Raw genomic sequence first — 15,520 nt, 5'->3', positions numbered from 1 at the left:
TATTAGATATTATTGCCCCGGCTGGTGTGGCTCAGTTGGTTGGAGCATCATCCCGTACATCAAAAGGTGGCAAGTTCGATTCCCAGTCAGGGCACATACCCAGGCTGTGGATTCGATACCTATTTGGGGCATGTACAGGAGGCAACCCATCAATGTTTTTCTCTCTCTCCTTCTCTCGTTCCTCTTTCTCTTTCTCAAATCCATGAAGACATAGCCTCAGGTGAGGGTTTAAATAGGTATATTAGATATTACTATAAAAACAGAATAGAATAATGGTTTCTAGGAAAAGCATGCAAGAATATCCCCCTCCATTGGTTGTATTAGTTGTACAACTCGGTCCCTTTATGTTCTTCGAGATTCGTTATTTGTATATTAGATTGCTGTTTCATATACTGCTTCTACTGTTTCACAATAAATTGAGACCATGCTACCTTCTGAGGCATCCAGAACAATATAATCTTAAAAGGTATTATTTGCCAATCTTTGCAAAGAGAGTGCCATATTCCAGAAAATAGGACACATGTCAGTTCCTATGGTAACACTGGCAGAGTGAGGTAAATTATTTTAAAACCTTTGTATAATGTGGAGGCTAAACATAAGCAGATAAGACAGCTCTGCCAAGGATACAGTCTGAGGGATGTCTGCATAGGTCTCCTGGGGTTTGGGCCACTTAGCCCCAGAGAGCAAGCATGGTAACATCAATAGCCAGCATGCAGGTGCCTATCGGACCTCTCTGTTCTATGTAGAGGTATCCCTTTCTTAAACCCAACTCAGGTGCAAAAGGCTGAGGGTGTCAGTAGGAGGGGTGACAAAGTCACCACAGGTTAAAAAAAAAAAAAAAAAAAGAGAGAGATGAATGGGAAAGGCCAGGCAAGATCCTAAAATGTACATACTTTCCGTAAGAGGTATCTTTTAATACTAATTCTGGAGCTCTATACCAGCGTGTGGCCACATAGTCTGTATAAATATCCCCAGGAGCTGCTAGCATTCGTGCAAATCCGAAATCACAGAGTTTAATAATTCCTGTCTGGGATACTAAAATATTCTCAGGTTTTATATCTCGATGAATGATCTAAAAAACAAACAGAAGATGCAATACATTAAAATGAGGTTTCATTACCTAGAGAAGCTCTCAAAAATTATACAGAGAAAATCTAGCCAATTAAGGCAGTAAAGCTATTTTCTTACCCCATGCAAAGGATTAAGCACACAATGCAAAGGCTGAAGTTATATATTCCCCATTCTTGCCCCTTACATTATCTCAAAATGACAGCGAGCCGAAAAAAAACAAGTATAATACTAAAAAGGCACATCACATTCCTAAACCAAAAAGTAATCCAAAGAACTTGAAAAAAGTTTAACTTTCCTTTAACCCCATGTTACATCCCAGGTACTACCCTTTCTCTCATTTTCTTCACAGTAAATCTCTTGCTGACATCATCTCTAGTTATTCTTCACTTTATGATCATTCATTCACTACTCAAAGTAATGAAATCTGTCTTCTGCTGAAATGTTCCATTAAACTGCCTGAGCCAACATCAACAACTTAATTGTTGCTAGTCCAACAGAGACCCCTCAATGCATATCTTACTTGATATCTTAGTGTAAAAATGTTGCCAACCATTCCTTCATTCCTGATCACTGGGACCTAAAATTCTCCCAGGCTCCTTCTATCTCTACGGCAATTCTCTCTCTATCTGTCCCTTAAATACAGGTTCTGATCTTAGGTTTTCTCTTCTCATACATCATGCTTCCTGGGAAATCTCATGCACTTTTTTTTGGGGGGGGGGGGACACCATTTTCTTCAGTTGGTTATGGGGACACCATACTCTCTTGGGCTTCTTCCCAACTACTGGCTATGCCATCTCAACCTCACCTACTTTTATAACTTTAGTAACTATCCATATACAGATGATTTCCAAATTTCTTTGTCTAATTTTTATTTCTAGACATCTCTCCTGGTTTCCACAAGGAGTGGAATTCTATAAGAAGTCCCACTCAGCAAGTCCAAAACTAAATGCATCATCGCCCCCAAAGCTATTTGTTCTTAATAGTACTTGTGCTCATGGGAAGGGGAGCAACACTGACCCATGTCTCAAGCCAGAAACCAAGGTATTTTTCTTCCTCGGCTCCCATATACTCTTACCCTACCTACTTCTCTCTCTAGTTCAAGTCCCCTCAGCTCTCTCACCGAAAATTACTACACTACTAACTACTCTCCCTGCATTCATTCTGATCCCCTCCAATCCTCTATCCACAATGAAGTCACAGTACTGCTTTAAAATCACGTGTGATTATGTCACTTCTCTGTTTAACATCTTTCAATGATTCCCCACTCCACATGACAGATTTGTAACTCCTTAAAATGGCTTATAAAGCCTTGTAGGATTTGAATCCTACCCACCTTCTCAACCTTCTACAACCTCTTTCTTTTTTTATTTTTTTTTATTTTTTATTTTTTTAAAAATATATATTTTATTGATTTTTTACAGAGAGGAAGGGAGAGAGATAGATAGTCAGAAACATCGATGGGAGAGAAACATCGATCAGCTGCCTCCTGCACACCCCCCACTGGGGATGTGCCCGCAACCCAGGCACATGCCCTTGACCAGAATCAAACCTGGGACCCTTCAGTCCACAGGCCGATGCTCTATCCACTGAGCCAAACCGGTTTCGGCACCTCTTTCTTTTTTTAAAAAATATATATTTTTATTGATTTAAGAGAGGAAGGGAGAGGGAGATAGAAATATCAATGATGAGAGAGAATCATTGATTGGCTGCCTCCTGCACACCCCCCCCCCCCCTACTGGGGATAGAGCCCGCAACCCAGGAATGTGTCCTTGATCAAAATCGAACCTGGGACCCTTCAGCCTGCAGGCCGATGCTCTATCCACTGAGCCAAACTGGGTAGGACTACAATCTCTTTCCCTAGAATATTCGTTTCCCAATTTTCCAGGATTTGTCTAATCTATGCATTTGTGATGTTTGTAGTAGATGTTCCGTCCATTTGTTCTCACATCATTCTGCACTTACCCATTACAGTATTTGTCAGGCTATATTATTAATTGTCTATTTACTTGTTTGTAACTCCCACTAGACTTGTAAGCTCCATGAGGGCAAGATATATGTCTTGTTTAAGCTATATTACCAGTGCCCAGCACAGTGCCTAAAACAAGTAAGGCATTTTAAAACTTTATCAAATGAAGTATGTTCTTATCACTGGAAAAGTATCATAGCACAAGTGAAAATATCTCAGTGACAGAAATCTGGGATCTGCTGAACCGGTTTGGCTCAGCGGATAGAGCGTCGGCCTGCGGACTCAAGGGTCCCAGGTTTGATTCCGGTCAAGGGCATGTACCTTGGTTGCGGGCACATCCCCACTGGGGGGTGTGCGGGGGGCAGCTGATCGATGTTTCTCTCTCATCGATGTTTCTAACTCTCTGTCTCTCTCCCTTCCTCTCTGTAAAAAATCAATAAAATATATTTTTAAAAAAAAAGAAATCTGGGATCTATCTTTGTTTATATAACTTAATTGCTATGTTTGGGGTTGACTCTTGTTCTGCCTCCGTCTCCCTCCACAAATGGCCCAAAGAATTAACCTAGGGTAGTAAGTTAGAGCCATCTTAAAAGTACCATCTATACAACTGCATTGTTCTATTTCCACTTCCACAACCCCTCAGGATGAATTTCAAGGCTCTGGCAAACCTCCCGCCTGGTCACCTGTGCAATCTTATCTCCCTTTGCCTGGTCTCTGTAAGTGCACTTATTGCCACTCTCTGAAGTCCCCGGCCCAGGTGTACCCCTATTATAGAGACACCCCATCTGAATACATTCCCTTTTCAAGTGAAATCTTAGTTACAGTTCAAAACTGTACTTACATTAGTTTTAGCTCTTCTTCGAAGTCGTCTACTCTCAGTCTAGCCCATACTGGTTTTTCCCTTTTTCAAAAAACATTTTTAAAGTCTACAAGGCACTAGAGCAGTGATGGCGAACCTATGACATGTGGTCAGAGGTGACATGCGAACTCATTTTTTTGGTTGATTTTTCTTTGTTAAATGGCATTTAAATATATAAAATAAATATCAAAAATATAAATATTTGTTTTACTATGGTTGCAAATATCAAAAAATTTCTATATGTGACACAGCACCAGAGTTAATTAGGGTTTTTCAAAATGCTGACACGCCGAGCTCAAAAGGTTCGCCATCACTGAAATATAGGACTACAGATAACATGACTATTCCTGACTCTGATACAGTGCTAAACACTTTATACCTACTACCTAATTTGATCTTTACAAAAAAATCTGTGAAATACTATAGTATCGCCCTAGCCGCATCGGCCTGCGGACTGAAGGGTCCCAGGTTCGATTCCAGCCAAGGGCACATACCTGGGTTGTGGGCTCGATCCCCAGTGGGGGGTACACAGGAGGCAGCCGATCAATGATCCTCTCTTATCATTGATGTTTCTATCTCTCTCTCCCTCTTCCTTCCTCTCTGAAATCAATAAAGAAATATATTTTTTTAAAAATGAAATACTATAGTATCATTTCACAGATAAAGAAAATGAAGCTCAGTGAAGTTAGATAACATTTCTGGGCCCACAGAGTAACGGGGCTGTCACCTTTCATTGTGCAAGTTGTAAACTGCACAAGTTTTGTGTTTATCCACAGATAAGCTGGTGGGTGAAAATCCAAGACAGACTGATAACAAAGACTGGTGCTTTTAACTTTTGCATTAGACTGCCTCCCCATGGATCTAGCTGGAAAGGAAATCACAATCTGAATTCCAGTTGCTATCCCAACCATATTTTTCAAAGCAGTAAAATGTGATACACTATGAGCAAGAGAGAAAATTAGAAATTAGGATATCTGAAAAAGTATGGAATATATATATGCTATGCCTATATCACTTACTAATAAAACTATTTTTGAAGCTTTTACTGTTATTTCCTGAATACAAATCTAACTTTCCAGAAAGCAGAGCTCAGTGGAAACAAAATATCTCCTTAATAACCTGAGCTAAGGCAATGCTAAGGGCAGCACTAAGAATCAGATGAGTTGATCTTCTTTCCTTTCTTGATTTTTTCAGGAGTCAAACAAGGCTCTATATCTCTTAACTACTTTATTTCTCCTTTCTTCCCCTAAAGGCATCCACATGAACTTGCCATTCCCCTGGCCAAGTTTCCACTTCTTACCTTCAAACCTCCCTTCATTTGAGCTAGCCTAGCTTTCAACATTTTAAAATGTACTTTCTCTAGTAAAAGATGCTCCAATTGACTTTTGATTCCTCTATACCAAATTATTAATACCATACTTGGTCTGCCCTATAATTAGAAATATTGTAAGCTCACTATGTTTTCTTGGTTCTGCAACTAAGTTATAAAGTAGTGACCTCATTTTCAGGATGTCAATATTGTACAGAAAGATAATTTTAACAATGTCATAAAAAAAGAACAATATTTATTTTATTTTGGGGGTCTAGCAATGGCTTTTTATTTTTATTTATTTTTTTAAAAAAATCTTTAAAGTATTACATAGGTCCTGCTTTTCCCCCCATTAACCTCTTCCAGCCAGCTCCTGTACTCCCTCCTCCCCCAGGCCCTCGCCACCCAGTGTCCTTGTCCACGGGTATGCATATGTGCATACAAGTTCATTAGTTGATCTCTTCCTACCCACACTCCCCTGCCTTCCCTCTGAGGTTCAACAGTCAAAACAGAACATTTAAAGGGCACTTATCATTCATATACATTCTATAGTTTCGCTTATTCTGCAGCACTTACATTATTATTGTGAAGATATTCAATTGCTCGAATGATTTGGAAGAGGTATTTTCTAAGTCGTTTACTCTCTAGTCCATGACAATAATGTTGTAACTCATCTAATACTGTGTGGTCAATAAATTCAAATACCAAATGAATTTTCTTTTTCTGTCTAAAAACTTCAATCAGATTGACCAGGTTTTCATGATGGAATTGCTATTGACAAAGAAACAGATTTTTAATAAATTATTTCATGCACAATGATTTATACATATAACAACTATATTTTAAAATGAAGCAGAAATATTCTCAGCTTCTTTTCCTCCATGCATTTCAACAGAAATTTCTCAATTGATTTGCTTACATTCCTGTTTTAAGAAATGTTAATCTATTTCATAATTAATATTTATAGAACAAAGGGAAATGTATTGCTTTACTTCAAGTTAGCATTTGCTTGTTTTTTATTAAAGTAATTTAGAGTTAATGTACTATAATGCAATTTGGTATGCTGCTAAGAGATATCTTCCTATCTTTTAACTTGATTTGTGGTTAAATTTAACATCTGAAATTTAAACGGTCCTTATATTTTCAAATGAGCACCGAGTTCAATGCTACTGAGTATGTGATCTGAATGTATATAAATTATTCTTTGAGTTTAATCCTAAACTCTTGAGAGTAAAATCTGTTCGGGGGGGAGAGGGGACATTATAAGTTCATCACACTGTAACAAAAGAGTGTCAGAGTATCTAGAAACTTTCAGATATGTGAAATACCTATTTATAGCCAGAAGGATGTTACATAAATATACAATTATTTGTGTGTACATTTTTGTTCTAGTCTATTGAGCATTATGCTATTCTATTTGAATAAAATAATAGTCTATTATTCTATTAAGCAACAAGACATCTTTTTAGACTGATATAATAATTTTAAAATATCAAAAATGGTATGCATCGGCTTAGAAAAGAAATGACATTTTAATATTTTATGCTGCTTATTCTATTTTGTAACACACTGATTTAATTACAATAAACTCTGAGATATTTAACTTTTTCCAATTACCAAAAATACTTATTCATTTGGCTAAAAACTAAGGGGTATATTTTCAATATTAGATTCATTAGAAAACTATACTTTATGAAAATTATTTGCCTTTATTCTGAGGGGATATTAGCAATTTTTCTACTTATCTGTATTAATATCTAAACCAGTCCTTAAAACATGACTAATAGAAAAACATGTCAAAATATAATGCCAGATGCCTTTCCTACTTTTGCTCCCAATTTCCTTGGTGGGCAAGATGCCAGCAGCAACAGCATGCAGGCAGTAACAAAACAAAAAATGACTGCTTTTGGACTTTAATCTTTCAACTAAGGAAAATTATGGGTTTCCTATCCAGTCTTTATTTTAAGGGCAAAAGCAGTGAAGGGTTAATGGGAGTTAATAATCATTAGGGAAGATCCCCAGGGGTAAGGAACCAGGTACACTCTCAAATAAATCATGAAACCCCTAGAAATGCTCCATTACCCCTTTTCAAGTTGTTTGTTTTCCTTCATTACTAGACAAGTTTTATACAGATATTTGCACTAATTACTGTCATTTATTTAGTAAAATTCTAGAAGATAAAAATTTAGTTCAAATTAAGTCATTATGACTATCTTTTTAAATTAAGTATTGTTATCTAATCCAAGAAATCTCTCTTGTAGAATTAGATTAAACTAAAAATTCTATAAGAAATAAACCAATACGAATAATTAAGGTGTCTCAAAATAGTTTGCATAATAGTTGTAATAGCTGTAACATTCAAATTCATCCCTGTGCTCTTGCCATGACATAATTGACTTTTAGAAAAAAATAGTCAGCTTAAATGCAATAGAGTTGAAGAAAGAACGAAATATATTACCTAGGAAAAGGTCTTCTAATCAGATTACTCATTTACAGTGTCTAATAGTTGCCTTACAGTATTATTATGTTTTGGGTCATCAGAATAAGGACTGGTATCTTACACAAAATTATAACATCTTCACTGACTTTAACTTTCCTTTTCATTGTCAAGAAATAGAGCAGTTCCAACAATACACAGACACCTAATATATTTCTTCAATTTTGAATTGATCCATCATACCTATTATATACTTACAAAGAAATAGAATATTACTTTGTTTTCTTCATTAAATAAAACATCTAGACTACATTGTCAAAGTCATAACCTTAAAGCATCTAGATAAATTCCAATTTATAAAGTACATATATACTTAAATCACTAGTTTTGTACTCAATCACCAAGGGGTCTTAATGCCCCTTTCTTTACACCCGGGAGTACTTTCCCCTAGGTTGACCTGTCATACCTACACAAAATCCTATCTTCTGCCCTGATCTCTCCCAATATTGTTCGCCATCTCTAAGAGCCCTCTGGCCATCTTTACTTAAATGTACTCCTGTCACCTCAAATTCAACATTTCTTTCTGTTTTTTTCACCTGAGGATATTTTTCCCATTGATTTTTAAGAAAGAGTGGAAGGGAGGGGGAGAGACAGAGAAAGAGAAACATCGATATGAGAGAGAGACATAGATTGGTTGCCTCCTGAAAGTGCCCTGAATGGATCAAATCTGCAACTGAGGAATGTGCCCTTGACTGGAATTGAACCCGGGACCCTTCAGTCTGTAGGCTGCTGCTCTCTCCACTGAGCCAATCAAGAACAAATTCAACATTCCTAAAACTGAACTAGTTCCCAAACTATGCCTCGTGGGGTATTTCAAACTTCCATGATAGTACTCACTGAACCTCAAAGAAATCTTTGTGTCTTCTTTTGCAATATATCATGTTTTAACTTTATTTTCCATTTTTACCAATATTCCTGAATTAAATTCCCTAACAGGACTCCCTATTGTTACTCTTGGAGTCCTCCAATCTTTCCTAAAAAATAGTGCCACATTTGTATTTATAGAGTTTCTTTATTCTGAATTCAAAACCTTCGTCCTCTTACAAATTCAAATTTTAACTCCTTAGCCCAAAAGACAAGATTTAAAAACCGCTCTGGTTGGTTTGGCTCAGTGGACAGAGCATTGGCCTGCAGACTAAAGGGTCCCAGGTTCGACTCTGGTCAAGGGCACATGCCCAGGGTTTCGGGCTCAATCCCCAGTAGGGGGCAAGCAGGCAATCAATGATTCTCTCTCATCATTGATGTTCCTCTTTCTCTCTGAAATCAATAAAAATACATGTGTTTAAAAAAAAAAAAGACTTAAAAACCTACGTCCAATTTACCTTTCTAATTCTACCTCTATTTCGGTACAGGAAATTCTACAGGCAAATACCTTTGCTCTTTGTCCTTTCCACTCTGCTTTTTTTTTTTTTAATCCTCACCCGAGAATATTTTTTCCATTGATTTTTAGAGAGAGTGGAAGGGAGAGGGAGAGAGAAACACCAATGTAAGAGAGACACATCAATTGGTTGCCTCACACATGCCCCCGACCAGGACCAGGAGGCTACAACCGAGGTACATGCCCTGACCAGAATCAAACCTGGGACCCTTCAGTCTTCAGGCTCAGGCTCAACCCACTGAGCCAAACCTGCTAGAGTTCCACTGTGCTCTTTATCTTTGTCCTGCTTTAGCCACTCTGAGCTTATGCTGTTCTACTAACCTATTATACAACAGTCTCTCCTTCTTACACAAATCCTACACATCATTTAAAGCCAGAGTCATGTCCCAATTCTTCCAAGAAACCTTCACTACCTAACAGGACTTTGTGTTAATCACTTGGCACTTCTTATGAGCCACTTTTAATGCAGTATTATATGTCCTCCTGTCTCTCTGATTAAATAATAAAAGGCCTGAAGAACAGGTACCATCTTTTACCTCATTATAGTCTCAGCATCTGGCACAATGCCTTGCACAAAGCACACACTTTTATATTTCAGAATAATTATTTCACAATAATCAGTGAAATTCTAGAAGATAAAAATTTAGTTCAAATGATAACTTTTGTTATATTATCCATAAGCACATATATCTTGTATCACTATAAAATTACAAAATGTAAGACAATTAGGTAGGGTATCACACTTGTTTTTCTATTACCTGTCTTAATACATGTGTTAACTGAAAAACTCCTTATATAATTTTTTTCCATAACTATTTCTCTCTCAACTTAAAGAGCAATTAAGGCAAAAGAAGCAAACCTTTAGAAACTTTATTTCTCTCGATGCAATTTTGTTGACAGATTTTTCTGGTGTCTCATAAAATATCTTAATGGCCACTATCTGCCCGGTATCCTTATGTTTACACTTCATGACTGTTCCATAACTTCCTTCTCCCACTTTTCCAAGAGTTTCATACATATCCATTCTTAAGCCCTGCTTCTTCACAGAAATAAAGAAAATGTTAAACATTTTTATTTTATTTATTGAAGCTGGATAATGCAGTTCCACAATAAACCCATACTTTAAAATACAGAAACATAGAAAAAAATAGGAATCTTTTCCACAGGCACCGATTGTCTTTGGAAACTGCCAGCCCGACAGTAAGGTGTACTTGCGGGGCTCCAGCCTTCCGGAGAACTTCGGGAGCCTCCTGCTGCCTCGGTTATTCCCATTAACACTATGTATTAGGATTCCTTCACTACAGGTCACAAACCACGGGACGGAGGGTTATCCTCACACTTCCGGTCATGCCCGTCAAATAAGAGGTTCCGCAATACTGCAGCGGCCCGCAGGTCAGTCCCCGGGACCCAAGAAAACCTCGGTCCAGCCCACTCCTCAAAGCAGATATCTTAGGGTCCCGGGTCAGTGTCGCACCCTACGCCCGGCGGACGGCCTCGTCCGGGCAGCCGCCACCGCCTCAGCCCATTCTGTGGTCCCGACGGTCCGGCCCCGCGTAGTCCCAGTTCTACTTTGGCCGCTGGTCCCACTAGCTCTCCACCACCCGCTACCATGGCAACGGTGCCGCCGGCCTCGCGCTGGGAACCTAGTGCGCAAGACCGGAACACAGGCCGGACTGGCCTGACCCGGAAGGAAAATGAGAAGTAGTGGAAAAGACTAGCTCCCGGTGTGCTCTCAACGGAAGCTCGTTTAGGGGTGGAGGTGGGGATTAGTGGTCGCCAACGATCAAATTGGGTTCTCCTCGCAAAGCTGATTTAGAGTGGAGATGGGGGGCGCGGGGGGAGAATGCATCAGCAATTCAGACGGCAGCGTGAGTGACTGCAAATACTCTAGGAGAGAGGAACCGCGGCGGAGGCTCGTCCCACCGGCCTCGCGTATGTCCCCAGGCTAGAGAACACCTGCGCTTCCGCTGGGTCCTAAAAGGACGGCAGGTGTCATTAAATAGTAGAGACTTCTTGTAAAAGGAGACTTCTGAGCAAGTCTAGTGTGATTGTAGTTTTCTAAGTTACCTAGTTATGTAAATACTCCATAGACGAGTTTGAGTTCAGCTGTCCACATTTCATCCTTAAAATGGAGAGAAGACGCTTCTTACATCAAGAACATTTCTGCAATACGCTTAAAAAAATTTTTTTTCAAGCTCATAGTAATCCTTTTTAAGAAAACTGTGTGTCAAAACTGGAAAACTTCCTTTTGGGGGAAGCAAATATTTCAACGGGTTCTACCACACATGGGTTAACACACAAGGGTATAGGGGGGGAAAGCTGTTAGCTAATTGCTTAATACTAGAATGAGGTCCTGTTGGCCTTCCAGCCTCCAGTGAATAACAAGGATATCACTGGAGCAAGTGCCCTCTTTCTTAGGGATTTCATTTATTTTTGTCTGTAAAAGTAAATTTAAATGTTAAAGGGCCAAATCTCACTGTTTCCCTAAATGAGGAAATACCATTATCCAGTAAATTCGAGCCCAGTTGGTCCCATTCACCATGCATATTAAAATTATATCTGGCCGAAACCGGTTTGGCTCAGTGGATAGAGCGTCGGCCTGCGGACTGAAAGGTCCCAGGTTCGATTCCGGTCAAGGGCATGCACGTTGGTTGCGAGCATATCCCCAGTAGGAGATGTGCAGGAGGCAGCTGATCGATGTTTCTCTCTCATCAATGTTTCTAACTCTCTATCTCTCTCCCTTCCTCTTTGTGAAAAATCAATAAAATATATTTAAAAATAAAATAAAATAAAATTATATCTGGTGAGCTTTTAAAAAGGTCCCACCCCAGAGATCCTAATTTAAATGAGAAAGGGTAAAGGAATTGGTATTTTTAAAGCTTCTGAAATGTTTCAATGCTGCTCAAATTTATATTGAGAGAGGAGTGGGAAGGGAGGGAGAGGTGGTCATGGTTGTCTTTTTCTTTTAATATATTTTTTATTGATTTCAGAGAGGAAGAAAGAGGGAGAAAGGGATAGAAACATCAATGATGAGAGAGAATCATTGATCAGCTGCTTCCTGCACATCCCCCAGTGGGGAGCGAGACTGCAACCCATCACGTGCCCTGACTGGGAATCGAACAGTGACCTCCTGGTTCATAGGTCAACATCCAACCACTGAGCATGCCAGTCAGGCAATGGTCATGGTTTTGAAACTGGACAACCAATGGATCCGGGCTGGGACTGATGGATCCGGGCTGCCTATCACTACTTGATCCAATTAAGCAGAGACTGAGTTGAATCATGTGAGTGTTTATTCTAATAATGCCACAGTATGGGAGAGCAGCAGGTCATCCATGAAAATCTGCTCTGCTTATGTTGGTTAGAAGGACAAAAATTACATGGGGAAGTGGGCAAAAGGAATTACAGGCATGGGGAAGTAGGCAAAAGGAATAAGAATGGTTATAATGGTTACTAGTTACAGGCAATGAGGGGGTTTTGAAGGGTGGACTCTATTGTTTCAACTCGGTTGTTAATTCTTTGATGAATGGACCGCATCCCCAGGTTAACTCCCATGTCTCAGGGTGTACAACTCTCAGCCATTTAGAATGTGCTTTCTCCAATCAGAATAGAACAATCATGGTTAACAGAGCATGATTAATATTTCTGCCCCTGATAGTTTTTGTTTATCACTACCAAAATATTGAGAATTTTTTCCATTTAAAAAGTTATTCAGTGTGGCTCTGGTTAGAACGTCAGCCCAGAAGTGTCTTGGATTTGACTCCCAATCAAGGGCACATACCTGGGTTGCAGGTTCGATCCTGGGACCTGGTGCAAGGGAGGTAACCAATCTACGTCTCACATTGATGTGTTTCTATCTTCTCCCCTCCTCTCTTCCACTCTCTCTAAAAATCAATGGAAAAAATATCATCGGGTGAGGACTAACCAAAAAAAAAAAAAGTTATTGAACCCTGTTATAAAATACTTTGTACCTATGAATAAGAATGTCATAGTGGGCTCAGACTTTATAAGTATATTTATTAAATATTTGTTGTGGACTAAATAATTGCAAGGGACAAAACATGAATCAAGTCCTTGCCCTCAGTGATCTCATAATCTAGAGCTACGGAATCACTACAGTATAAAATTATAACTTTTAAAGGGGGGAGGGGGCAGAAGAGATTAAACAAAGAACTTATATGCATATATGCATAACCATGGACACAGACAACAGTGCAGTGAATGCTTGGGGAGACTGGCAGGAGTGGGATGGAGGGGGTCAATGGGGGTGAAAATGAGGACATCTGTAATACTTTCAACAATAAAGATAAGTTAAAAAAGAAACTACCTACTGTGAACCATAGGCCCCAAATGCTATTACTTGTGCTAAAAGCCCATGATACCAAACCTAGATTTAATACCTCATCGAATTGCAGTTTCAACCTCAGCCAGAAGCAGCCTTGACTAGAAAATTCCAGATAACCAGACTCAAGATTTTGTTTTCTGGCAATTGTTGACAGTTTGGCTCAAATAAATTCACAAAAATTCTTCACACGTTTGAATGTTTCTTGACAAATGGCTAGATAAATGACATAACAGACTTTTTTTTCGAAGTTTCTCTTTAGTATTTCATGGCATGTAACCCTACCAGTGTGTCTTCATCCTTGGTAATAGGAGGATTAGGATTGCTACGGCAGGAAGGCAAAAAAGTAAAAATAAGGATATTCAACTTTTGATTTAGAGAATCACATTTGTGAATGCACAGCAGGACCTATCAAAAGTTAGGTCTGGCTAACTTGATCACAGAGGCAGTTACTAAAAGCAAGAGATAGTCAGGGTTTGAAAAAAGGGAGTGTTGACATAAGAAACATCCAAACCTGTACAGAATTTTTATGAATTTACTTGAGACAAACCGACAATTGCCAGGAAACAAAATCTCTTATCAGATTGAGAAAATGCTCCTGAAAAAAAATGGCAGTTTTACCATTTGTTTTATACACCAGAATCAAAGGAGAAGATGTAAGGGGGTTATATGAAATCCATTGGTGATTAGGGAGATGGTAGAACTCAGATTGAGGAAATCTCTGAGATTGGATAAAAAGTATACCAGAGACTCAAATACTTCTTTTACATTGGTGGGTTCAGGATAATGAACACTTATCATGGTATGTGGAGAAAAGATAACAACAGGGGTTCAGTGGTCTCAAGTTCTGGTGCGAGATTATGCCCCAGGGGTCTGGAAAAAAGGGGTTTACTCTGACATAACAAAGGTATGTTATCATAGATGCAAAAAGACAATAGGACATGACTACCTTCCATGGCTCCCTTTTAGTTAGGAAGTTTTCATTTCAGACCATCCTATATGGCTACTTTAGGTCTCTGAGCTTGTAAAACTTGCCATGCAGGCCTCCCCTAAGTTTGTCGGTTTTAGTATGTGGCTCCTTTTTTGTCCAGGAGATACCAGGAAAGTGGGGAAAGTTAACCCTCTCTGGTTCCATTGAACTATGGGCAGTTTGGGGCAATGCTAAGGCCCTCATCCTATCCTCTCATTCTGGTTTGGGCTGAAGAATTACCCTAATATATATTGCTTCCTGCACATCCCCCAGTGGGGAGCGAGACTGCAACCCGTCACGTGCCCTGACTGGGAATCGAACAGTGACCTCCTGGTTCATAGGTCAACATCCAACCACTGAGCATGCCAGTCAGGCAATGGTCATGGTTTTGAAACTGGACAACCAATGGATCCGGGCTGGGACTGATGGATCCAGGCTGCCTATCACTACTTGATCCAATTAAGCAGAGACTGAGTTGAATCATGTGAGTGTTTATTCTAGAAACACATCAATGTGAGACGTAGATTGGTTACCTCCCTTGCACCAGGTCCCAGGGTCCTCTACAAGAGTCAATAACTTTGAGCTGCTCTCCCACCCCTTCCCCGTCCTCCCTGAAGCTGTGGGGAGCATTTCTGGTGCATCTGCATCAAAAAAGCTAGTGTGGAAGACCTGAAATGAATTATCCAGGCTAGATACAAAATCCCCATCCATGTCGCCATGATCTGTTCCCCAGATCTGAATCTACACCATTCTTTTACCTTTGCCCATAATTTCCAACCCTGGAAACCCCACTGCAATGCACACACAGGCAATCTGGTGCCCCTAAGGAGGATTTTACTTTGTATTCAGGGGATTTTACTTTGTATGGGTCTCAGCATTCAATACCGCAATGAAAAAAAATGGTGGTCCCATCACTTTATGTACTAGATTTGATAAGCTTTTGAACCAACCAAAGGAGATTACAATTCCAAATTATTTTTAGCTTTGTGTTAGACTTAAGCAAAACACGCTTCGCTTCCCAGAACCTCTTCCTCTCCCATTGCCCTCCCTGATCCTGGGACCAAATGTTTGGAAAACTAATACAGGTGTATGGCCATCCGGTCAGTTTAACTACCTGCTTCAAATACC

The 15,520-nt window shown here is 39.4% G+C and overlaps 1 protein-coding gene across 1 annotated transcript in view; it reads right to left on the bottom strand.

The window, feature by feature from the left end:
- CDKL3 (cyclin dependent kinase like 3) overlaps positions 1–10,591 on the bottom strand; it is a 41,131-nt gene extending 30,540 nt beyond the window's left edge. The window contains exons 1-4 of the mRNA XM_070417163.1: positions 10,555–10,591; positions 9,940–10,119; positions 5,782–5,976; positions 894–1,072 (exon numbers count right to left, since the gene is read on the bottom strand). Of these exons, the coding sequence (XP_070273264.1) occupies positions 894–1,072; positions 5,782–5,976; positions 9,940–10,104 (539 nt within the window). The 5' untranslated portion in view covers positions 10,105–10,119; positions 10,555–10,591. The remainder of the gene's footprint in view (positions 1–893; positions 1,073–5,781; positions 5,977–9,939; positions 10,120–10,554) is intronic.
- Between the last annotated feature and the right edge of the window lie 4,929 nt (positions 10,592–15,520).

The sequence above is a fragment of the Myotis yumanensis genome, unplaced genomic scaffold, assembly GCF_028538775.1.
Source record: "Myotis yumanensis isolate MYYU_CA2020_CCGP unplaced genomic scaffold, mMyoYum1.0.hap1 SCAF_5, whole genome shotgun sequence".
Taxonomy (NCBI): Eukaryota; Metazoa; Chordata; class Mammalia; order Chiroptera; family Vespertilionidae; genus Myotis; species Myotis yumanensis.
This window is presented reverse-complemented; position numbering and strand designations above follow the sequence as displayed.